General features: G+C 33.2%; 3 protein-coding genes across 4 annotated transcripts; 1 reads left to right on the top strand and 2 right to left on the bottom strand.

Moving 5' to 3' along the window:
- Positions 1-10766: 10766 nt before the first annotated feature.
- LOC136998184 (uncharacterized protein PF3D7_1120000-like) lies at positions 10767-13338 on the top strand. Of its 2 annotated transcripts, none has more exons than XM_067350625.1 (5): positions 10767-10903; positions 11122-11534; positions 11609-11760; positions 11835-11978; positions 12054-13338. In XM_067350625.1, exons 3-5 carry the CDS (start codon positions 11617-11619, stop codon positions 12450-12452), a joined length of 687 nt encoding a protein of 228 aa, XP_067206726.1. In that variant the 5' UTR covers positions 10767-10903; positions 11122-11534; positions 11609-11616; the 3' UTR covers positions 12453-13338. The 2 variants fall into 2 exon arrangements, with proteins under 2 accessions (XP_067206726.1, XP_067206725.1); XM_067350624.1 differs by having other exon boundaries at positions 10767-11028.
- Positions 13339-13416: 78 nt separating this feature from the next.
- LOC105667922 (putative nuclease HARBI1) lies at positions 13417-15375 on the bottom strand. The gene is made up of 5 exons (XM_067350623.1): positions 15315-15375; positions 14881-15097; positions 14387-14664; positions 13724-14297; positions 13417-13658 (listed from the first exon to the last, which is right to left on the bottom strand). The coding sequence occupies exons 2-5, from the start codon at positions 14982-14984 to the stop codon at positions 13649-13651; spliced, it is 966 nt and encodes a 321-aa protein (XP_067206724.1). The 5' UTR covers positions 14985-15097; positions 15315-15375; the 3' UTR covers positions 13417-13648.
- A 2499-nt stretch (positions 15376-17874) lies between these two features.
- LOC136997890 (uncharacterized protein F54H12.2-like) lies at positions 17875-19212 on the bottom strand. The gene has a single exon (XM_067349288.1). It carries the CDS (start codon positions 19210-19212, stop codon positions 17875-17877), a length of 1338 nt encoding a protein of 445 aa, XP_067205389.1.
- Positions 19213-26210: the final 6998 nt, after the last annotated feature.

The raw sequence follows: 26210 nt of genomic DNA, 5'->3' as shown, positions 1-26210 counted from the left end.
TTAACACCATCCAATTTAATATCTGATATATCACTAAAACTTAAAATTTTTTCAGATAATAATACATCTCTTATGTTTTTATTTTTTATTTCTTGTGGAATAATATTATGATACAATAGTATTTTTATTCTTTTAGATATTTCGATAAGATTAAACTTTCCATTATAATTTATTTCATTAACTATAAAGTTACTTAATTTCTTGTTGTCATCTGATTTTTTATGATATTTTTTTGAAAAGCTTCCAAGTATACTTTTTAACGAGCTATTTTTTATATCTTTTTTGTTATTAATAATATCACTATATATTTCTAATATTTCCTTGTTTATATTATTTAAAAAAATACCCTCCATTTATTTATAATATTTGTTTAAAATTAGAATTGATTAATAAATGGAAACATATAAGTGCCATAAATGTTTATCATACTCGTGTATTAATGTCAATAATGGTTATCTCTGTAAAGAATGTAATGTTCTGTTTTCAAGTACAACTAAAAAATCTAGCAAAAGTAAAACTTTCAACAATAAAAAAATCCATTTTAACAATGTTATGAAAGATATTTCAAAACAATATAATATTGAAGATATTACGGAGATAATATATGATTCTATAGAAGAAAACAATATAGAAAAAAAATTTATAAATCAATCATTGATATGTAGTATATTAAAGAAAAATTCCAACAAGTTAAAAGATTACAAGATGGTATATAATATTTTAAATAAGTTAGAAAATAACGAGAAGAAAATATACATACCAACTGATATGAAAAACAATATAGAGATATTATTTTTGTCTTTTATTAATTTCCTATATTCAAAAAATAAGCTTGATTCGATAAGCTATAACCTAATATTAAGTAATATATTTAAGCTTTATGGGTTAAATAATACTTTAAAGCCAACTGTAAAAGACGAAAAAGAAGATTTGTGGAATATGTTTATTTATACTATAACTAATAATTATTTTAATAACGTAATTGAGGTAGACAAAATAAAATATACCAATTATAAACCAAAAATGATAACCAACTCTTTATATAAAATTGAAAATAGCACAGACTATCAGTAATTTTTACCTTTTTGTCAATATTGTTATTTTTATTTTATTATCTGACGTTATACAATCCAACCCTCCATATATATACGTGTCAGAAACATTTTTTATTATGTTGATAATTTCACTGCTGTCTTCAAAAAATATTATTGGTGGTATGTAAATATTAATTTGTTCATCTATATATATATATATCGTTCTAACAATTTTAAATACGAGCCTTTACAAATCACCGAACAAAAACTTATAAATAGATTATCACATTTTAGAATATTATGATTGTTTTCTATTTCACTATTGCATGATAAACACCTTTTATTATTATATATCAATACTATTTTAATTAATTTATCATATAAAATATTAAAATCTTTAAATGCTTTTAAGTGAAAATAATAATTATTATTATTTTCATAAAAATATCCTTTGAATTTAGAAAAATCTTTTGTGTCATCTATAAGTCTGAAGATATCATCTTTATTTTCTATAATATTTATGGGAACCAAATTTATATCTACTTTATCTACATAATTAAACATAGTCCATATATTTCTAAAAAACACTTCACTGCACATTATAGAGCAGAAAAATCCATACCTTTTTCTATCCCAAATATATTTCTCTATTTTCCTGTTACAGTACCAGCATATATCTTTATTGTAGTTAAAATTTAACTGAGAATTATATACTTCATCAAATTCACTTTTTTTTTTAATATTAATATAACTAAACACAGCTTCTTTTATTTCGTTTGTAGTAAAGTCTGTTCTGAATATATTTTTATTCATCTTAAATGAGTTTGTTTTATTTTCCGGGAATTTTTAATATCAGTTTTCCTAATTTAAATAATATTATAAAAAAAAAGAGTGAATTAGATACTTATAACCTTAAAAATATTATTTCTATTAATAATGTAAAACATTTAATTTTAAATGCTTTAGATGAAGAAGATAATAGTATATATAAAGAAATATATATACAATACTTAGAGTTTTATAAAAAAATAAATAATATTATACAAGATATATTTACAAAAAAAGAAATGCAAGATATATCAAAACTGGAAAATGAATATTATAATTTCATAACAGAAATAAGGAAAAAAGGTATTGATAAAAAATTAGAAGACATATCTAATTTTTTAGAAGATGTTTATTTTAAAAAACATTTTAAGTATATTAAAAAATATATTAATAACGAAATAACACTGGATGATTTTACGAAAGAATTGCAAAAGCCTATTATTTCAAATAATGTAATATTAAATAGTATAAGGAATATAGACAATACCAATATTATGAATAAATTGTTAAAATACAAGAAAAAAATCTATTATTTTAAAACGATAAGTATTATTAGTTATTTCTTTGTACTCGGTGATTATTGCAGAAAGAATAATATGACAATAAACAATTCATTTAAGTCAGTATATAACAGTTTTATATTAGATAATTTTGATAACTTTAATTTACGATATTATTATATTTTAAAAATCTATTTTAGTTTGAATGAAAATTCCAACCATATAGATAATATTGAAAAAGATATAAAAGAATATGAGAAATTAATTGATAACAGTATAATATCGAACTTGAAGGATAAAAATTACGAGTACTCTTCGATATATAAAGATAATATGCTTGTAGATTTATATGAAACAAATGAAAAACTAAAGGAAATGATTACCAAATATGATTTATATCCAGAAGAAATAAAGAAACTCAAGAATGACATCGAAATATATTTCGAATCAGAAAAGTCAAAATACAATAGTTTCTTATCATCAATTAGTTCGATAGAAGATATAAAACATATATCTGATCATATTAAAAAGATTAATAAAGATGAAAAAAAATTATCAGATAAAGTTGATATTCAATTTACAAACATAGAGAAAAAGTTAAATGAATTAGAAAGTAAATATGATAGTGAGAAACCAAGATTGGAACAATACATCATTGATATTGTAAGTGAAATAAATACAAGAAATAATTCTTATTTTGATAAAATATACAAAATTATAGAAGAGTTAAAAGACAGAGTAAATAAATCTGAAAACGAGTTATCTATTATGAAAAATAACATTTCAAACGTTAGTGAGAAAAATTTTAATTTATTAAAGGATATAAATACAGGTGCGAAGGAAATACAACGGATAATTGATAAAGACAAAGATAATAGTAAAAAAATAAAAATATTGGAAAAAAATATTGAAGAATGTTGTAAAACTAACAAATCTCTAGAAATATTTATAGAAGAGACTTCAGATCATCATAAAAGAATAGATGAAAGACTGAAACTAATAGAAAATTTTATCAGAGTCAGATTTGGAGAGTGCAGTGATAAAAGTGATTGTAAAGGAGGAACGAAACATATTGATTATAAGAAGAAGTATGAAAAGTTTTATGGTAAAGATAAACTAATAACTGATGTAATAGATAAATATTATTTTATCAATGAATACAACAATAGAAAGAATTTATTTAACACCAAGTATTTTAATAACTGTAACTTTGAAAATTATCTGAACGTAAAGAAGTATTCATATATTAAAAATATAAATAACGAAATAGAAGAGGAAAAGAGGAAAAGATTTTTTGACAAAATATCAGATTGTGAAATTCTCGACCATTATGATGAAATAGTAGATAATGATGGTATAAAGAAAATGTCAATTTACGGAATAAAAATAAATACTATAAAATATGGAAATTATAGTTTTTATAAATATTGTTTAGAATTACCATTCGATGATGAAGAGTTTGATATCGTGAATATAGTACACTCAGAAAATATAAAACCTTTAGATATAGAATTATCTTACAAATATATTGATACAATAACTAGGAAGAGAATTTTCATCAGAGAACCTTTGCTGGTCAAAATATATAATGAATTTTTGATAAGATTGAATGAACATATTGAATATATTAAACAATTGAAGTGTAAATTACTTATTTTATATAAATCTGATGATATCGATAAAATAATAGTTTGTTCAAATGATAGAAAAAAAAAAAATTGTACATTATATAAGATGTATAAAGAAATCATTAACTTATCCAGTAAAATAATATCTTCAAGTAATCTTAAGGACAAGAGTTTTTTTTCAATGTATACAACTATTGCCTAAAATTTATTAAAGTAGACAATGACTGTGTAATCACTGACAAGAATAAGTATTTTAACTTTATATTCCTAAAGAGTAAAGAGAAAACAATAACAAATAATATTTCTAATATAATAGCAGGATCATACTCCATTTATGTTTTTAACGAAGAACTTCCATCAAACGAAAATGAGATAGATTTTGTAAATATGACAACTTTAGATATTCCTGAATATTCTGATTATATAGAAAAAATTAAAGATATTAACTTCTACTTTCCTTATAGAAAGGATTTCAAACTTTTAAAAAATTACTTTTTGTACAAAAATAAATATTATTTATATAAAAATAGTATGTACAATATAAAAAAGGAAATGATAGAATTACATAATAAAATTTATAAAATACTACTAGATACTAAAACGAGCAATATAAGTGACTTTATTTCATTAAAGAATAAGTGTATTGAACTTTCAAAAAAAAGGAAATTAATAAATAATAAATTTTATCAATTAAAGGACGAAAAGAATAAAAAAGATAGATATATATTTTTAAAATACATAAATAAAGAATATAATAGCAAAAATTATTACATAGAACTTTCAGGACAATTTAATGAACTTATTGAGAAGTTATATCTGTAATATATTCCAAATATTTTGATTTGTCTCTAAAATATTCGTTAAAATTAACCTCATACATATTTATATAGTATCTATACCTATATATAAAATCTTTATCTATTCTATAGTATAACGAAACATACTTCCAAGGAATTATGTCCTTAAAATTATATATGAACGAGTTTGATATGTTTTGGTATTTTAATACTATTCTCCAGTCTACATAATCTATATTATCTACAATAAAGTCTTCAGGCATTTTATGATATTGTAAAATATCATTAAGTATAAATACATTGGAATGTTTCCTTAAAAAATTAACAGAAAGTTTTTGATTACGTATAATTTCGTAAATATACAACTTATCAATATTATTTTCTATAAAGTCTTCGTTTAAAGAGTATTCTCTACTGAGGAACATATAATCTATAGCATAATCACTGTTTTCTATATCACATAATTCTAATTTCTTATTTAGGAACAATAACTTAAATATAGTGTGATGATACTTACGCACAGAATTGTCATTTAAAATTTCTTTAGTTATGTTATTTCTTTTGATAAGCATATCTATATCTAGATAGTCAATACTTTTTATAATATTCTCATATGGCACTGTATAATCTAATTGACTAGTAAAATTATTATATATATGACAATCTAAATTAAAATATAAGTAGTCAAAATATATATATTTATTAAATCTTAATAGGAACGATTTATCAATATTTTTATAACATTTTGACAGGTTTTTTCAGTTTATTTTATGTCTAAATTTGTATATAAAATCGTGACTTAAACTATTATCAGACGAAGATATATAATTCCAATTAACTTTTCTTTTAAATTTTCTTATAAAGTTTTCTGATAAATTTTGATATTTTGATATATATTTCCAATTAACTTTATCTCTTTAAAACTTTCTATAAAATCTTCTGATAAAACTTGATATTTAGATATATAATTCCATTCAACTATATCGTAAAACCGTCGTATAAAATTTTCTGACAGATTTTGAAATTTACACACATCTTTAATACTTACTCTATCTATTTCGTCAATTATAATACTTTCAGGTAGTTTTTTTATTCTAGATAGTAGTCATATCAAATTTACTTGAATACTTTCTTAAAATACATTCGCTTATATCGAAAATTGACAATAAGTTAAAATCAATATAATCGATATAAAACTCTATGAAATCACATAAATATTTATAGTTTGTTTTAATCATAATTCTCGTTAGAGTCGTGTGTATATTATTAACATCTACTAAGTCTCTTAAATACTCATATTTATATGCGTATACATAGAGCGACACATGAGCATTTTTTATATTTTTGGAATGTGAAAATAGTTTTTGTAAGAACACTTTATTATTATCATTGCAATCATAATATTTTATGTATGAATTTATAATTGCACTCAAACATATACGACTAAGCTCCATTATTCTTATTTGATAGTTAATTATATTATTTCAAAATTTTATCTCTTAATAAAAAAGATAAAATGAAAGATATACTTATTAAAAACATTGTAGTTGATAATAAGAATAATGATATATACAGAATTCCTATAAAAGATTTACCAATTAATTGTCCTCAAATAGTAAATCTATCACAATCTTATATAAGAGGATGTAGATACCATTTCAATATAATAGATTCGAGATTGGATGGTATAGACTTTCCTTGTGTAGGTATAAAGATACCAGAGATAAAAGGCAAGGGATCAATAAGATATACGGATTATCCTGGGTTAAAACTTATAAAGTCTTTTGAAATCAATATCAATGGAAAATCTATATTAAAATTGAGTGGATTCGATATATTTAGTTCTTATTTTTCTCCAAATGTATATAAGGACGATACTATAGTAGGACACAGAGAGGATTACTGCAATTACAAAAAAGGTAAACATTTAGATTATACAATATTTAACCAATTAGACTTATTTATACCTATATTCACGCAATTCGATAAATCTCCTCCTCATTCGATACTAAGAATTCCAAAGAACAACAGAGTAGAGTTTGTAGTTGAAATTGGTCAATTGACAGATATAATAAGTTATTATAGAGAATTTGCTAGCGAGTCACTTTCTCTGATTGAAAAAATTATTCCAGAAGTTAAACTGTTAGTCAGAGTCTACAATATTCAATCTTCATATCAAATTGAAGATAAGTATATAGAGGAAAACAACTTTTCCCATATAAGACACGAATATTATTCTGTGAATCCTAAAGAAGAATTCTTTACAAATACATTCAAAAAAATTACTGAAATAGGATGGTTTTGTAAGACATCACAATTCAATAATATGTATTTTATATCTCATCCAGGCTATAATGCTACAGAAAAGGATTATATAATTTCTTTTAGGAATAGAATTTTTCCGGACTTAATTAGAATATCTGAGAGTTTTGAAAATTTCAAAGATGAATATCCGGGAGGTTCCGTTTTTGTTAATATTGAAAACAACACTAGTTATAAATTTGATAACCTAAATTACTGTAAAATAATTATAAGAAATGTCCCAAAAAATAATAAAATATGGTTTCATACTAATGTACTTGAATTTAATAGAGGAGGAAGATCGGACAATTATAACATTTCAAAGAAATTTAAATATATATTAGGTGATTATATTAAGGAAGAAAATAGAATAATTCCTCTAGAGATAATCGATGAATTAAATATAGAAGATGTTAGTATTCCAGTAGATTTATGGGATCACACGTATAATACAGCAGGTAAAGATCTAAGAAGTTACAAATAAAAAAAATACGATGTTTTAATATACGAGCCATATATATTTGGATTAGATTTTGTATCGAAGAACATAGGTTTTGAAAAAGATACAACAGTAAAGGCTGGACCTTCAGAAAGAATAATAGAAAACAATAAATATAATTTCTATTTACCTTATTTTGGTTATAATCATTTCAGAAACTATTACTTTTTAGAAAAATATAAGTATCCGTGTATTGGAAACGCTAACTTTAATATAGCAAATATTCTTCTGAATCAACCTTCGTCGTTAGACTTTAATAAGGAAAAAAATATACTCAATTGTTCTGTTGAAGTAAAATGGAAAGATTTTGACGAAAATCATCCATTGAAATTGGTTAAAAAATCTCTTAATGTTTTTATTAAGAAAGTGAAAAAACTAAGATATACTAAAGATTGTATCGAAGTGATTGAATAAATAAAAATATATAAGGAAAATAAAAATCTATAATGGAGTATAACAAAGATCAACAAAAAGTTGTTGATTATATTAAATATAAACTAGATAAAGATGAAACTTTGCTTTTATTTATACACGGAATGGCTGGTACTGGCAAGTCTTTTTTAATAGAAAGAATAGAAGAATTATTCTCTAACAATCTTAAAATTATAAAGACATCTTATACTGGAGTATCTGCAAATAATATTGGAGGAAACACATTACACAAGACATTTCACATTAATGTTAAGTCAAATACTGATGAAAAAGAGAATTATTATAACTTTGTATGTAATTTAGAAAGTAAGAGTGTAGTGATAAATGAAAATACGATTAGGTACATATATACTTTACGTATCATCATTGGTACATTAGGTATGACGTTTAGATATAAGGTTCCAATCCACTCTGTCCTCGAACTCTCTGATAAAATCTTCTGATAATTTAAACATAGATATTGATTCCTAATTAACTTTGTCCTTAGGTACATTGTATAATTGGTACATTAAGGTCCATACACGTCCTTGTGTATTATATCGATATCAAGCAAATCAGATTGTTTATATTCGTAAGAATCTCTGCTTACTTTTAATTCGTTATTATCTTTTGTACTTGAAATTTTATAGCTATTATCTTTTATCAACTCTTTAAATAATAGTAACGATTTCTGTCTATTCCTCATAATTTTATTATTAATAGAGTGTATGTAAAACGGGTATATCACCTTTTTGTTTTCTACTTTTACATATTCTCCGACACCAACTAATTTTATGTCTTTGTTAATGTTAGTCTTCAATGTATATATTATATTATTTAGTATCATGTAACATATACAGTTTTTAACTTTAAATTCTACTTTCTCTCCGTCTACTTTTGTTGTTATCAAAATATTAGTTTCATTTTTCTGAAGCAGATCTTTAAACGTAATGAAATTAGTCTTCAAAATATTAGGCATTCTATTTTTTAAAATTGAAATGTTAAAAATATTAGAAACCCCATAAATTAGAGAAAAACAATCTATTAGATTTTTCCTAAATAAGTCTTTATCAAAATGTTTTACATTTCCAATATACTCTAATTCTATGTACCATGAAGTATTATTAGGAATTCTAGTATAATTTGTTACAGACGGAATTATAATTATGGACAAGGACAACAACAACAAACCTGTAGATGAGAAATTCAAACTCGACAATACAATAGATGTATTAGCATGCATAAAACCAAACTTAATACTTATGTCAGATGGTATATATATAGAAATAGACTTGATAAAGTTTTCGTCTACAGGAGATGAAGTATTTAAGAGGATAAATATAAAAAACAACGAAAGTTTCTATTTTGATGAAATATTATCATTCGTTGTAATACAAAATACAAAATCGTTAAATCCTAAATTTTATGTAACTCCTTACTGTTTAATTTATGAATATTCACTTGCGTACAACTTGTAATACCTAGATGCATAAAAACCAATAACTTCTTTTATCACAGTTATTATGGAAATAGTTATGAAGTTATAACTAAATCTGAAGACATTCATACTTTAAATAAAGTACCTCTAATAGAAACATTTAAAGAACTCGGAAAGAATTTCGATTTAAATAAAATTTATAACTTGGCTGTTACCTCAAATGAATATTTAAATATAGATAAAACTAAATATTTTATAGAAAATAATAGCAAAAGAATATCATTAAATTTTATAACAAATTTTATTAAAACACAAGCTATTTTAAATTCGTTTTCCTCTCAAGTTAAAAGTGTCAAGTATGATAGGAAAAATAATAATTATTTATCCATAGATATAGGAAGAGGAGGAGATATGCAAAGGTATTTTTACATAAACGTTAACTCTGTGACTGAAACAGATCCAAGTGAATTATCGCTTGACGAATGTAGATCGAGATACAATAAACACGTCAAGAAGTCAAAATCATCATTATTTAGATTATATTTGTTTAAAACATACTTCAATGACAAAGATTATATATTTACAGTTAACTCTTCGGGGATTGGAAAATATATAGGTATAGATTGTACCATGGCAATACATTACAGTTGGAAGAAAAACAAAAAAAGTGAAATAGTAAAAAAAATTAGAGAATTATTGCACGACAACGGGAAAATTGTAATCACAACAATAGACGGAGAAAAAGTTAAAGACGAGATGAAGAAAAGATCAACGGAAGAATTAAATTTTATGATAGACGATGTAAATATAAAAATTGTAAGTAGTATGTTGGCAGGTATGGGCCGTCACAACAAACCCCCACCAACCACCCCGTCTAGGCCCCCCGCGGTGGGTCTGGCGCCAAAACATTCCCCCACTCCTCTCTGACGGGATGGGAAAAAAAGATGGCGGCTACGGGTAAACAAGATGGCGGAAATTTTTATTTTTCCGAATTGAGAAAATCCAAACGGGGTTCGAACCTGGATCGCTGGATTTCTAGTCCTGGTCCTAGTCTGCTGGGCTACCTATAGATCTAATGAAATAAGTCGTAGGGTCGTATTTATGGCAGGCGCGGGATGACGTAAATTTTTTATTTTTTTCCGAATTGAGAAAATCCAAACCGGGTTCGAACCTGGATCGCTGGGTTTCTAGTCCTGGTCCTAGTCCGCATGGCTACCTATAGATCAAATGAAATAAGTCGTAGGGTCGTATTTATAGCTATGGGGCCTGGCAGGTATGGGACCTGGCAGGTATGGGGTATCAAAACAAACGACGTCACACAGGGCCGGTTGTTCTAACTTCTAGGTAAAATCATACTGACCTGAAAGGTGGCTACCCTGTAGATAAAATTTACCTATTAGTTTACCGCCAGGTTTAATTCAACATGTTGTTCCATGATAAAATATCTATTAGGTAGTTACCTCGTCGGTAAGTATGAAAATGCGCTTCCGGTTTGTATATTGCTAACTTCATATCATTAAAAAGTGAGGTTGTGTTAATCATTTTAATCTATCTATCGAATTGTGGTATATCTGATAAATATGCAAAAAAGTGTAAGTTGGATATTTATTCACATATATGTATATTTAGTGTTATCTAAAATATTACAGTAATGTAATATATATAAAAATAAGTTATTTTTACAGTTATATTAAAAATGGAAGAATCTGTTAAAGAAGGTAGAAGCGTTAATTTTACAGCTAGTGAGATTATTACTTTAATAGAACTTGTAAAAAAATATCAACATATCATCGAATGCAAAAAAACTGATAGTACTACATGGCGAGACAAAGATGAATGTTGGTCTAAAATCACAGATGAATTAAATTCTTGCTGTGGAGAAACTTATCGAAAGAAAAAAAGCGTAAAAACAAAATACGAAGATATGAAAAAGAACTTAAAGAAAAAATTATCAAGAAATAAAATGGAAACATTTAAAACTGGCGGTGGACCTGCAAATATACAACCACTTACTTTTGCTGAAGAAATTCTTTTATCTTTTTACCGTCCACTATTCAAGGATTGCCTTCCGTTTTTGATTCTGATAGAATATTAGCAGGTATTAATTTTATATATGTATACAATTTATACTTTGTTATTATTTTATAATGTTCATATGTATATATGTTTCAGATAAACAAATGTCAAAACGCAAAACCTCTTTAGCAGAAACAGTTGTTATAAAAGACAATATAAATGATGAATCTCAAACTCAAGATACTGATGATCAATTTGAATGGATATATGAAACACTTAACGTAGATGAAGTTAATGATGAAGATAAAGTAAGATATGGACTTTTTTGAATATATCTAATTATATTTTTATTTTAATAACTAATTTATTTGTACACTTATAGACAGAAAACGCAGCCTATTTCAGTGATGTAGAAGATGATACAAAATATACAAATAAAAAGCGATTACCTTTAGAAGACGTTTTTAATACACATTCAAGCGCACATGTAAAAAAAATAAAAACATACGATATTGATGATAATAATGTAAGATCACATCTATTAACTTTACAATAATGTTTATATTTTTAATTATATTTTAAATGTTTTATAAATTTACAGATAAAAAGCGTACTTGATTTAAAAAATGTGAAAAAATACGTTTCGAGAACAACCTCCAATTCAACAGAAAAGTGTACAAAATCAGCCAAAACCGGCGTTGATATTCTGAGAAAAAAAGTTAGCAAGGAACTTAAGACTGAAAATGGGAATGCATCAAAATCAATTATAAAAACTGATATTATCAATTTAGCAAACGCAAAAGAAGAATTAGTGCAATTGCAAAAAACAGCTTTAGAGACAGATATACAAATTAAAGAAAGAAATAACAATACGCAAGAAGAGATTTTACAAATAGAATTGGAAATAAGTAAAGAAAAATTAAAATTTGTAAAATTAGAGATACAACTTAAAGAACTAGAAGTGGAGATTAAAAAACAACAACTTACAAGGCTGCTATAAATAGCATATATATTATATTATATATATACAGTAAGGTCTCTGTTAGTAGATAGAGTGATGATTTTAGATTGTTTTACATATTGCTTTATGATTACCCTTTATAATTAGTGGAAATATTACGTTCTGTTTGTTTCACTTGCGGAAATGGCTTTGGATATATATGCGGAACTTTTTAAATATGAGGATTTTTATTTGGAAGATTATGAGATTTTGATCCGCATTCGCAAATCATATTCGGTTCGGTTATGACCAGATCTTTTAAATATGTTTGATGGAAATGAATTCATTGCACACTTTAGGTTGTATAAAGAAAGAGTTCTCAAAATAATTGATTTTATTTGTGATAGAATACAAAGAAGAACAATGAGGTAAATGCAATTAATAATTAAATGCTATAAGTAAATGCTATAAATAGCAACCTTGTAATTTATAGATTATCTAACTAAAAAGATTTTATAATTAAGATATTTTATAATTAAGATTTTATAGTTATACTCTTATAAAATATTATTTTTATAAAATATATATTATACTCTTCAAAGACACTGACGCATAATCTAAAACGCTCATTAAAAAAAAGTTAAGTTTATAAAAAAAAAGAGTTAAGTTCATAAAAAAAGATTATATTTTTATATAATCACTTATAAGTTGTTGCCAAAGAGATTTTGCATTTTGACATTTGCTATAAATAGCAGTCTTGTAATTTATAGCTTATCTAACTGAAAAGATTTTAGTTAAGATTTTATAGTTATACTTACACTAACAATAAGTGTTATAAAATATATTACTTTTTTCAAAGACTGACGCATAATCCAAAAAGTTTATTAAAAAGTTAGAAAGTTAAGTTCATAAAAAAGAGAGTTAAGTTTATAAAAAAAGATTATATTGTTATACAAAATCAGAGCAGTTTCTGCGATAAATGTTTAATAAAAAGGTTAATTATTTTATGCGAACACATTTCAAATATTTTTTTATGTTTTTAATTTATTTATGTATTATAAATTACATATATTAAAAAAATATATATATGTATCTTATATATGTATAAACAATACAGTACAAATAATATAAATATCATAAAAGTTTAATAAATGTTATACGTTATTTTTTATTAATTTTATATTGATATATATATCAACATATTATCGAATGAAAAAAACTGACAGTGTATGACAAGATCAAGATAAGTGTTGGATTTATTGTAATCTGAAAAAAAGTAAAATATAATAAAAATATTTTTCTTTAAATAAAATTTAAACAACATTACAAACCTTCTGAAATATGTGTCAATTAATACTCGTCTTGCAGTATCACCTCGAACATTATTTAATGCCGCTATTTCATTTTCATCATTTTCTAATGTTTCAATTAATTGTTCTATATCTAAATTAACTGGTGGATCGGGATCGTGCATTTGACGAGCAATGTTATGCAATACTGCTGTTGCAATTATAATAGCTTGAATAGTGACTATGGACAATCTCATGCCTATTGCTAATATAGGAAATCTACGTTTCCATACACCAAAGGCACGTTCAATAACATTTCGAGTGCGTATTTGTGACTCATTATACAATTCTTCAGCACGATTATGTGTTTGCAATAAAGGAGTCATTAAAAATTTAGTGCAAGGATATCCATTATCTCCTAGTAAGATTCCATCTTGTATTTCACCCTCAACAAATCTGGCATGTAAACGACTAGCATTAAAAATTGTAGCATCATGAGTTGAACCAGGCCATCGTGACACAATGTCTTGAAATTGTAGTTCACTGTTACATACGGCTTGCACATTAATGCTAAAGAAACCTTTTCTATTTCGGAAAACTTCTGCTTCTTCTCCGCCTGAACAAATTATGAAAATATGTTTAATAATTTATTTAACAATAAAATATAAATTTAAACATCTAAATTCCATGATTTACTTAATGTACCTGGTGACTGAATTTTAACATGAGTGCAATCTATTGCACCAATGACACGTGGAAATTTAGCAATATTATAAAACTGTTGACGTATTCTTTCTGTGTTTTCTGGAAAACGTATGTAACGATGACATTCAGAAGCCAGAGCTATTGTTACTTTTTTTATAATTCTACACGCAGTAGATTTATGAATTCCTGCAAAATCAGCTATACTAATCTGAAAAGTTCCAGTTGCATAGAAACGCAAGGTCAATAATAACTGATGCAATGGTGTTATAGCATTATTCCTAAAAAACCAAAACAATAAAAGTTTTTCATTATAATTGTATTATTAATATTGCATCAATTATACATATGATAATAAAATAATAATAAATAAATAATAAATAATAATAATTATAAATAATAATAATAAAATAAATAAAATAAATAAAAATAAATAAAAATACATAAATATAAATAATAATAAATATTCTACTTTATTTTATTTTTATTGCATTTACCTCATTGTTCTTGTTTGTATTCTATCACGAATAAGATCAACTATTCTGAGAACTGTTTCTTTACACAATCTAAAGCGTGCAATGAATTCATTTTTATCATACATATTTAAAAGATCTGGTCGTGGCCGAACAGTATATGGTTTGCGGATGCGGATCAAAATCTCATAATTTTCCTCGCAAAAATCCTCCTCATATTCAAAAAGTTCCGCATATATATCTAAAGCCATTTTCGTAAGTGAAACACACAGGACGTAATATTCCCAATATGTAATCATAAAGCAATACGTAAAACATAACCTAAAATCATCACTCTACCTACTAACAGAGACTTTACTCGGTGGTTTGAGTACCGAGTAAAATTACCTTTTGGTAATAACAATTTAACCCGTAGGTAAATCTTACCAACAAATGGAACAACACTTTCTGATATTTACCTAATAGATAATTGATAGGTAAATTTACCAAGAAATTGGAACAACCGGCCCACAGTCGCCTCTAGTCCGTGAAGGGAAGGGACGTATTTATGGTGGAGCCGCGTCTACATGAGGTACCCCGGACTCTCAGGCAGGTATGGGGCATCAAAACAAACGACGTCACACAGTCGCCTCTAGTCCGTGAAGGGAAGGGACGTATTTATGGTGGGGCCGCGTCTACATGAGGTACCCCGGACTCTCTGGCAGGTATGGGGCGTCAAAACAAACGACGTCACACAGTCGCCTCGCGAAGGGTCGTATTTATGGTGGGGCCGCGTCTACATGAGGTACCCCGTACTCTCTGGCAGGTATGGGGCATCAAAACAAACGACGTCACACAGTCGCCTCGTGAAGAAGCGTATTTATGGTGGGGCCGCGTCTATATGAGGTACCCCGGACTCTCTGGCAGGTATGGGAAATGTAAACAAACATCGCCAAGGTGTCGAGCGGGGGATGATAGAACTACGACCTGTGAGCGGGCAAGTATGGGAGAACAAAAGAACGACGGAGTCAAACGGTGGATTCTGCTAGACCGATATTCGACGAGATGACGACTAAGGGGGTGCAAACGGTATAGAGCGTGCGCCGGTATAGCGAACAAAAGAACGCAGCGACGAATGATCGGACGACTTTTAGTCTGATATTCGGCATGCTGGTTAAGGTGGCAGCGATATCTCGTGAACGGAATGAGCCACCCCGCGGATTGAGCGCGCTGTAAGGATTGTCGAGTGCAGGAACATGCGAAAAGAGGAAGGAAACAAACACGAGAAATGGAATACAAAATCGTTTATTTGGAATTTTTCTTAAGAATACATAATTGAACTGACAAAATAAAGTTTATACATTTCATGATTTTCAATAGAATCAAATTTAATTATAAATGATAAAAGTATACATTAATGTATAAATTACAAATATTATTTCAAAGCATGCATCGAGAAATGTTAAATATATAAAATAAAATGTTTTATTTGAAATTTTTAAAAATACATCGTTGAATATTACAACAAGTACTTGTACGTACTTTCGTTTGCTCATTTTTTTTACAATGAAAAATTTTGCGATATAAGCATACTATCAGTCTGTCGTTTTGGTTATAATCATCGGTGAAAAGACGAAGAAATTGCTCAAGGTTGTAACCAAGAGACAAATAGTAAAGAAACACGCAACAATATTGGCCGCATGTTTGCGAAAAAAATCCTTGTAGCTGCACGGTGTTCCATCGATACATGGTGGAATTTCGTCGAAGTCGCAGATGAAATCGTTGATCCGAGTGTGGCGGGATTCCGTAACTATCGAAATATGTGCCGGTACCGTGCTCGTCGATGTAGAAGGCGACCCAGTGTCTTCCGGGGCGATCATGCTCGTCTGTATTAGCGACAATGGCTGTCGACCTCGTCCACACCCTCGGTAGTCTGTCGGCAGGATAGACTCCCACATATCTGACATTGAGACGACGCAACGCGTGTAAGATTTCCAACGAATTCATTTGTCGCGTAACAAGACGGTGCTCGTGCGCGAGGAATTATTTGTATAGTAGAGTCGCAGGGGTTTATCTCCTTACGCGTAGAGTAGACGTTCTCGAATGAATGTGCGGAGATGGTTTGTTGAGCATTGCTATCGGTAGGATATTCTTCTTTCTTTACACACGGTATATCTTTTGCAATGTAATTACGTGATTGATTCTTGTCTTCTTCTTCTTCTTCTTCTTTTTTTTCCGTACGCCACGCCTCGATATTGCGAATTATATCGAGATTTTTATTCTTTTTCATAAAAACGCCGCTGTCAGCTTTTTCGCTTATGCTCCAATTTTCACGAGAAAGATCATCGCAGCTCGAAACGATGCTACACTCACTGCTGGTGTTTTGAGCGCCTATCCAACGTTTCAATTTGCCGGCGTTGCGTAACGCGCAAAGAAATTTGTCTGTAGAGCAAAATCGAAAACCGTGGTGAGAGCACCGATGTCCGCTCTCTTTGTCTTCCGGCAAATTTTTAAACGCCGGAGAAATTCCTTCTAAATTATATACGTTTCTGGAAAGTAGACGCCTCAGATAGCGGGCCTTTTCTTGCCCCCTGCTATAGATGTAGCGCACTCGACGTGTTATTTCTCGCAGTTGTATTACGAAACATTTAAGATCGGTTTCGCCATCGAACCACTCGATTCCGTGATAATTTCGCGAAAGCCAGTTGTTTTCTCGTCTCGATTTTTCAGGTAAATCGTCAAAGGGATAGGGAGGCGTCATAATCCAGTGTCCGATGATTGCGGAGTTAAGCGCGACAACAGCCACTTCTTTCGGAATAAACTTCTCGTCGGCATCGCGGAAACCCTGTATATCGATGACTATATCCATGGTTATGTCCAAGTACTCGCTCTTTCTTTTCAAACGAAGCGACGCCGTTCGCGTCTCGAACAAAACTGAATCTCTTTCCGTTGCTTTACACATCATTTAAGAAAACAGACGTTAGGGAAAAATGTACGTAGTAGTAGTAGTAGAGGTGGGGGGTTTGACGTTATAAAAACCTAACCGCCAAAATCGACGATAACTTGTCGAGAGGAGTCTATTTCTAGAATATTGTCGAACTCAGCATAAACGATACAATTAACGGTCGTGGTAAGCGCCTTATCAAATTTCACTTCTAATCGCAAACTACCATGTTTCGCGAGATTCCAATGTCCGGCGCAATGAGCGGACAAGTCGGGGGTAAGATCAAAAGCGAAAAGAGTGTAGCCCTGGGCATAATCCTCTCTACTTATAGAATTTCCCTCGTTCAAGAAGTGAATGCCGGTTCCCGAGAAGAGCGTGTGGTAGGCTTCGACGTAAAGCTTTTCGTCTTTCGAGAAGTTCGGTTGTAACGGCCTACTGGGAATTTGCATACCATCGGCATACAGAGAAAAGAAATTTATACCGTAGTTTTTGAAATTAAACGGATTCAATTTTCTATCGCCATTAAACGCTCTGTTATCGACAAAGCCGACTATTACACGTTTCGGCAGTTGTCCGAGTATTACATTATCTATCGATTCTCCTACGAGTCCGGCGTGAATCGTAAATGTTTTAACCTCGACTTTTGTGAGAGGATATTTGACGGTGGTTTTACTCAACATTCTCGCGTGCGAGAGTAACACACCGGGGCTTATCTTTGCTCTTTTAACGAGCAGACTAGCGTCTAGAAGACGTATTTTTGACACCGAATTAGATTCCATGAGGCAAAACGAATCTTTCGAGCGAACGAGCCTCATTCTAACTTCCACCCCGTTGATTAGGAATTTATCCTGATTGAAAACGTCGCAGTGAAGATGCCCTATGAGATCTAACGCCTGTCCGTCTCGAATGTAACGCGAGCGTCTCACGAGTGCCTGATTCGTGGCTTGCGACTCTAGGAGAGCGTCCATTAAGCCCGGGGTATCCGCGTCCCACAAGCAGGAGGTCAGATGGGAGTTTTTTGCGGGTGAAGAATAATTTAATAACGCCTCGATGTAAGCCCGATACGCGTAAGCGTTGTTTGGGGGTGACACGAGTTTTTGATTGAAATATATGTCGATTTGGTTGAACATGGAATGCAGTAAATGATTTACAGGGCCTACTTTGAACTCGGGGGTGCCAGCGGCGGTACCGCCTCCTGCTAGGGGGGAAGATTCTACGCGTACGCGAAGACTCAACATGGTGTGTGTGAGATCTAGATAATCTTCCCCATGGCCGGGTATGACGAATTCTATAGGCGCGTCGTCCGCGAGCGACGTTACGGGTTTGTAATAAATCCATTGCGATCTCTCGATGCTGGTTTGTGTAGACGGTAAAGAAAAGAGATCGAGTTCACTCTTTAAGCACTCGTTTGAATGTGTATGAAGAAAGGACATGCTCCGTAAATTCCTAATTCACACGTCGATTAAGAGAATATGTCGGCTACACTGCGTTTCTTGACTCGACGGCAGCGTCCTGTGGATGGCTTTTTTTTGTTGTTAGTCTTTCTACCTGCCGTGCGTATTTTCTTCGTTGCCCTTTTTTTGTTCGTGATTTTTCTTCGCGCGTTGCTATTCTTCGACGATTTCTTTTTGTTCGTCTGACGACGACGGCGCTTAGAAACAGCGTTGCGTCTTACGTGACTGAAGAAAGGAAACTGAAGCGCAGCTATTTTCGCGGATACTTTATAACCTGTTCCCTTCATCAAGCTAGTTATTTTTTCTTTGGCTTTTCTTTTGAGATTTCCGCTCGATTCCTTGAGACGAGATTTGACCGCCTCCTTGAACGGCGTATTATTTTCGACATCCTCCATCACGTTAACGCCGGCTCGTAAAGCTTCTTTACCAACCGCTCGTACACCTTTATTCAGATAAGGAAGCACCCTCCTGAATAATCCTCCGAGAAAACTACCGATTCCGTGTCCTCGTTGATAGGGTGCTCCGACGAAAACCCTCGTGATTCCTCCGCTCCTACCTCCGCTATCGTAATATTCGTGGTCCTCCGGTCTAGCCATAGCGAGCGGCTTTTCCGACTGATTTTTTCTTACTGGAAACGTCTAAAGTGCAACGTCACCGTTAGCGTTCCCGATTGGAATGGTATTCTTTTTCCGAATTGATCTTTTATATCTATTTCAATCTTGCGGAAATACGTTTGTCGTAATGGGATATAATGCGGGACGGAGAAATGTTTCACTTGATTCGCGCCGTACGCGTAATAATGTCCGTAATGTTGCAGCTCGACCGGTACTATTCGAAGAAGTGGAGTTTGCACATCGCCGGTTATATAAGGTTCGCAAATATCGCAATAAACAAAGAGTTTATCGGGAATACCGCGCAGCAATCCGTGCGGTTCGACGGTATAGAAACTTCCAGCGCGCACTCCTTGTTCCGTTTTAAACCCGAGTTTAATAAAAGGCGCTGTAAAAATATCTTTGGAATTAGGTTTAGTCGCAGTGAGCGTGGTATAATATGCGGTTTGTAGGCGATTGCTAGGCGTTGGTATGGCCCCGCCGCAGCCGAGTATTCGTAGTAGATTATCGGAAACGTTCATATGATGAATCAGATTGCATTTATTTTCATCGCATGTAATGTTGAACAAGATTTTACCGCCGCTAGCGTCTTCTAGTTTCAATTTAATATGCGAATTCGCATCTTTGCAAGACGAATTAATAGCGGAGATAAGTTCCTCGATATTTTTGTAAATACCATTTGGTATTACGCCTTCCGTCGACGTTAACGGCGCCCCGTTTTTCCTCGTCTCGTGTCCATTTTCAATATCGACGAATCTAATGACATTTTCAACGTGGTTTATGTGTAAAAAAGTAGTGGGAAATTGGATCTCGTTAAGCGCGACTTCCCATTCGCCGTGTAAGTGTATAGGTTGAGGTAATTCCGTGGTGAAGGAAGTGGTTGCATTGTGCGGAAAATAACGCATACTGCTATTGCTGGGAAGAATCAAGAGAAATTGATCCGTCCTCATTTTGAACAAGCGGGGTTAAACTCGAAGCAGGGATCCAAGAATCAAACTTACTGGGATAACCACGCCAGCTAACCAGCACCTGCTTATTATTACCGGCTTCTTATCACACGGTCGACGATAAACTCCTCCTCCTGCAAGTTTTTCTCAACCCGAGCCAATTCTTGTTCGTAAAAAATACCGTCTATGACTTCTCCCGCTAAATCGCTCAGCTCGTACACACGTGGTTTTCGCCAATCGAGTATGCGATGAATTCGAAATATCTCCTCACTCCACCGCGCCTCGTATCCTTTCTCGAAGACGACCTTTGCTCTACTGATACGAACGTGATCACCGACGTGGTATTTAGCCTTTCGGCGTTTTTCGTTCGCTTCGCCGTTGCTCCTCCATCGGCGCGTTATATTTTCACACGCGATACGCGCATTTTCTCTCGTAACAGCATACGGTTGCATTCTGGTGCTCGAATGACGGGTGTGATTATAGGCGTTTACGATATTCTGCAAAACATCGATGTAGCGTCGTGTATTTTTATGCGTAAAATAACGCCACATTCGTTCTTTCAACGTTCTGTTGAAGCGCTCGACGATGGCTGCTTTGACATCCGGATTACGGGCTACGCGAAAACGAATGTCATTTTCTTCCAAAAACTTTTGTAGCGATCGCCCGACAAATTCTTTACCCTTGTCCGTTTGTAGGTATACGGGCGCGCGTCCGTTACTTCTCAAGAGCACGTTCTGAAAAGCTCTCATTACGGAATTACTCGTTTTGTCGCGCAATGGTTCTACCCAGACGTATTTACTAAGTACATCGATAATCACGAGTAAATACGAATATCCCTCGTTGTAACTTTTGAGATTTCGGAGTTCGATCAAATCTGCCTCCCACAGATCGTCGATATTCGTTACGTTGTAATGCATTCGCGGAAATTTCCGTCGCAATGGACGATGCAGCGTGTAGGCGTCTTGCGCTTCGAGCCATCGCTCGACATTGTTACGGAGCAAATTCGCCGCGCGAAACAGATTATCGACAGCCGAATAGCCGGCATAATGCGCGGGATCGTAGTACAATTTTTCAAGAGCCGTCATTCCAATTTACTCCATTCGAACAGGCGTCTCGCTGGTGGAGAATCCGTGTTTCTCTGAGGAGTGGAACTCGCCGCAGGACCGGTAAGTTTCGCGATATTTTGCGAAGAACCGGCTGTTAATAATTTTTTATTTCTCACTAGTGCGGAGGGAATGTTCAAGTCGTGAAGTAATCGCGCGAACTGAACTTTTCCCGCGGCTTTCACGGTTTTTCTATCGCGCATCGCCTCGTTTATCAGGTCTGAGATATTTGAATCTTTTACGACGTTACCGTCTATGGTCACGACTCCGTACTCGTCCCAGTTAATTCTAGTCGACGATGCTTTATCGAGCAAGCGTTTCGTCAGTAAGCGAGCTTCGGCACGGTAAGATTTCGGTACGCTTTCCACTATTCTTTCGACGCTTTTCATCACCCCGAGACTCGCGTCGTGTTCTTTCGGGAGGCTTCTCGCACGACTAGAGCCCGGAGCGAATGAGAGATCGCTCGGCGGTACTTCTTCTTCGCGAGTGTCCATCGCGTCTTCTTCCTCTTCTTCTTTCTCGGCGTTACGCGCGTCTTGATTTCGTCGTCCGTGTGCTACTCATACAAAGTGAAGATATCGCCAAAGAGCCTCTTTGTACATCTTCCATCTCTCGGCTTCGTCGTTCGGATAGGGCGAATTAAGAATTCGACTCATCTCCGCATCGAGTCTGGATAGAGCGGTTCCGGGTGTTCGTACGGAATTATAATTATTATTATTATTATTATTAACGCTTTCGTCCGGTGTGTTTTCTACGAGCGGTGCGCCGTAGTCGGTAGTCGGTTGATGCAATTGACGCTGCATTCTCTCGAGATTTTCCGTAGAAATTAAAACCATTTTTTTCGCTCTTTCCATAACACTCGATATTATTTTCTCTCTTGTGTTTTAAGCCGTCACCTTGTCTATGATTCGCGAAAATAAGGCCTCTAATAGAGGAACGATAATATAGGATAAGAATCCACCTCGTTGTACCAATAGCTTTCTTTTATTCTTCCAATTTCCGCGCTTTGACGCGATACGACGTAGCGTCGTTTTGTATTTGCTCAGACGATTTTTTTCGCGCCGTTCGAGCGCAACGTTACCATTGAGCGTGTTGAAAACGCATTCGCAAATACAGCGAATAAATTTTTCGTCCGCGGTTCGCAGGAAGGAGCTGCGTTGATTTTTGTTCAGATGACACAGCGCCTCTAGAAGACAAACGTTTCTCTTTCCGATCGAACGTCTAGCGGTTTTCGTTGCACCGTCCGACGCCGCTACTTTCATCGTGAGAAAGTCACTCGCAACTGTCGTCTCGCGAGCGATGGTGCATACTTTTTATACGCTGGATCTGCGCGGTACGTAGACGTAACGCAACGCATCGTCGGGAAAGATGCTTGTCCGAAATCGATATTTGTCCGGAATCGATTGTTTCAGATCGAGTAATAAATATCCGTGGGGGCGCGAGGTTGCGTCAAAGTATGCTTCTTCTAGAAACTTTGGGTCATCGGGGTACACCTGTCGCGCGAGATGACGAATTTGAGCGCGATCGCGCGGGTTCTTGAAGACGACGATGTAATTGGTATTAAGCGATATGTCGCGCTGACAGCGTCCCTGGTGAAATAGATTTTGCGTGATAAGTATAACGCTGAGATTCTTATGGTGACTACCCTTTGTAAAAAGATCCACGATGACGTCGCACGAGGATGATTCTCTCATAAGATCGTCGATTATCACCAACTTTGGTGTGAGAGGATCGTGGGAATAATCATGCGCTTGTGGCAACCCCTTGCGAAACTCGATTGCATTTTTCTTTATTTTTCCCGCAGCGTTCCTTTCTTTTTTCTCAAACGCGTATTGAAGTTGTCGATAAGCATCCTGCCATTCGGCGTAATAAAATAAAACTCTTTGGAAAGAAACATCGGCCATTTCGGATAGATATTTGAGAAAAGTTTTTACAAAGACCGTTTTGCCGCATCCAGTGGGACCGCTGACGATAGACGTCCAAGGATGTTTCCAGCGTATGTCCATCTTGCGAAATGAACTCTTCGCCGTTCGCTCGCGCCTTCATAAACGAAAAAAATCAGCGAAACACTATGACGCGATAAGCTTACTGCCCACTGACGGCGGCGGCGGCGGCGGCGGCGGCGACCGCTTGCTCGCGCTAGCGTACAACTCGCGGACTCGAACAAGCTGATTCGGTCCGCGGAGACGCTGGACAAGCGCAACCGCGCTAGCGTACAACTCGCGGATTCGAACAAGCTGATTCGGTCCGCGGAGACGCTGGACAAGCGCAACCACCAAAATTGCTCGCGCCAGCGTCCAAGAGTGGAAACGCTACTTCGCGCGATGAAACGCTTTTTTTTCTCGGAAAAAATGAGGGTTTTATACGGGAAAGTAAGTTAGGAGGAAGAAAAATCTTTAAGAAAAATTATGCGAGAAAACATTTATTTTTACGAATAAAAGTACATGATTTGAGAAAAATAAAAATATTCGTTTTTATTTCTTAAATTTTTTCATAGTTTTTACATGGTTTTTATACAATTATACATTTTACATTTTAAAACTAGCAATATTTTCTTAAATTAAATAAAAAAATTTTTTATTTATACTTTTACAAAAATTTATAAATCTACTTAAAGCTATTTATATATAAAGTCGGAAAACACACGCTAACCGTCGACAGCGAAAGAACAATTCTGTAAAAATTATCGAATCGCGTAACCGTAAGGAACGGAACAACGACTATTGATAAATCTACGTTTCAATAGCACAGGAGTACAAGCTTTCACTTCGTCGCGAGTTATTAACTCGTGAAAAGCCGTACGCCGAATTGCTCTGAAACGTAGATTTATCGATGTTCTATGTGACTTTCCTTCTTCTTCTTCTTCTTCACTTTCCTCTTCTCGTCCCTCTCGCTCTTTTTGCAATATTAATTCTCTTATACTATTAAAATTGACTAAGCATGAGTTTGCAAAGTTTAGGGTTATACCCTTTACTTTGCAAACTTCGTGCGTGAGTCCTTCCGGTGTGCGAACAACGTAAGCATAAAATTTCGGGCCACCGGATACAAACGCCTCGATGTAACTACCGGACCCATAGCTTTCGAGTTCGTTCGTCATATCGCCCAAAAAATTACCCGTACGCGGCTCGTATTCGGAAGGATCATCGCTGCTTACATAAATGCAAGAATCGGTATCGTAATATAAAACGCGTCGATCTAAGCGTTCTAAATATTTATACAACACTAATCGCGCTAGCGCCGTCGTGTACGCCGCTAAAACGACGTTGGTAAGAGGCGAGGGAACGTCGGCCTCTTCCCGCAGTCGCCATGAAACATACATCGCATCTTCGTTTACCGGCAGTATTTCGGTTATTTCATGTTTGGGGCTTGTGAGCAAACTCGCTAATCGTTGCTGAGTTTTTACGATTTCGGTATTCGTTAGGTTGGGTCGTTGGCCGAATTTCCCCCAAAAAGAATTTAAACACAACTTCGCGACCGAACGTAATCCCGAATTTTTCGCAATATTGTTACTTTCGAGAACGATACCTTCGGTTTCCTCGTAATCGCGAAGATATCGTTCTTTAGCCTCGTCATCGGTACATTCACTCGGCCACCCGCTGGCTTCTTGTTTTAATTTTAAAAATGTATTAATATATTCGGCGAATAACCCACCCTGCCGCGTACCGTGATCGTAGCGTGTTGCGTTGTACTGCCAAATCTCGCTAACCTCCGACACGAAATAACCTTTTTCGCGCTTTGCGCTTTGCGCTTTGCGCAATTCGCACGATACCCATGTACCCGTAAATTCACGTTCGGAAGGCCTGTGTGTACAATCTTCGCGTGAAAATGTTTCGCAGCAACTGCGGCACAACGCGAATAACAATTTTCCGCGTACGCGATACGGTAACACGGGGTGAAAGAGATCGCGCGGTGCGAGTACTTTGCAACGTACGAGGCCTTCGACGGAGTCGAAATTGTAATTCGGGCCTTCTCCGATTAGCACCGAACATTCCTCCCCGACATATACCGTGGGATGTCCGATCGGAAAAGTACCCGTTTTTAAAACATACGGATACAGAGAACATACATCGATGTATCGTATCTTCTCTGTACCCGTAATTTCATATCGAGTCGCGACATTCCCCGTACGGCCGCCTAACCTAACGCATCGCGCGGATTGAGCGGTTCGTTTTCAACCATTTGATGGTGCTGTAAATATTCCCGCATTACGCTATTTACAGCCATTGCACGATCGAAATCGCACTCCCATTTCTCCGTCACCGTGTATCCGCGTTTTCTAAGACGATATGTCGTTGCGACGGTATGCTCATAACGCA

The sequence above is a fragment of the Linepithema humile genome, chromosome 2, assembly GCF_040581485.1.
Source record: "Linepithema humile isolate Giens D197 chromosome 2, Lhum_UNIL_v1.0, whole genome shotgun sequence".
NCBI classification, from domain to species: domain Eukaryota; kingdom Metazoa; phylum Arthropoda; class Insecta; order Hymenoptera; family Formicidae; genus Linepithema; species Linepithema humile.
The sequence above is the reverse complement of the archived record's forward strand: the minus strand, read 5'-3'. Positions and strand labels throughout refer to the sequence as shown.

Excerpts from the sequence above, each read along its gene's own strand:
- LOC136998184 (XM_067350625.1), top strand. The coding sequence starts at position 11,617 with ATGTCAAAACGCAAAACCTCTTTAGCAGAAACAGTTGTTATAAAAGAC. Across the intron at positions 11,761-11,834 it reads AAGTTAATGATGAAGATAAA|ACAGAAAACGCAGCCTATTT; the intron begins GTAAGATATGGA and ends GTACACTTATAG. Across the intron at positions 11,979-12,053 it reads ACGATATTGATGATAATAAT|ATAAAAAGCGTACTTGATTT; the intron begins GTAAGATCACAT and ends ATAAATTTACAG.
- LOC105667922 (XM_067350623.1), bottom strand. The coding sequence starts at position 14,984 with ATGTATGATAAAAATGAATTCATTGCACGCTTTAGATTGTGTAAAGAA. Across the intron at positions 14,665-14,880 it reads ATACAAACAAGAACAATGAG|GAATAATGCTATAACACCAT; the intron begins GTAAATGCAATA and ends TTGGTTTTTTAG. Across the intron at positions 14,298-14,386 it reads TGTTAAAATTCAGTCACCAG|GCGGAGAAGAAGCAGAAGTT; the intron begins GTACATTAAGTA and ends TAATTTGTTCAG.
- LOC136997890 (XM_067349288.1), bottom strand. The coding sequence starts at position 19,212 with ATGTCCTTTCTTCATACACATTCAAACGAGTGCTTAAAGAGTGAACTC.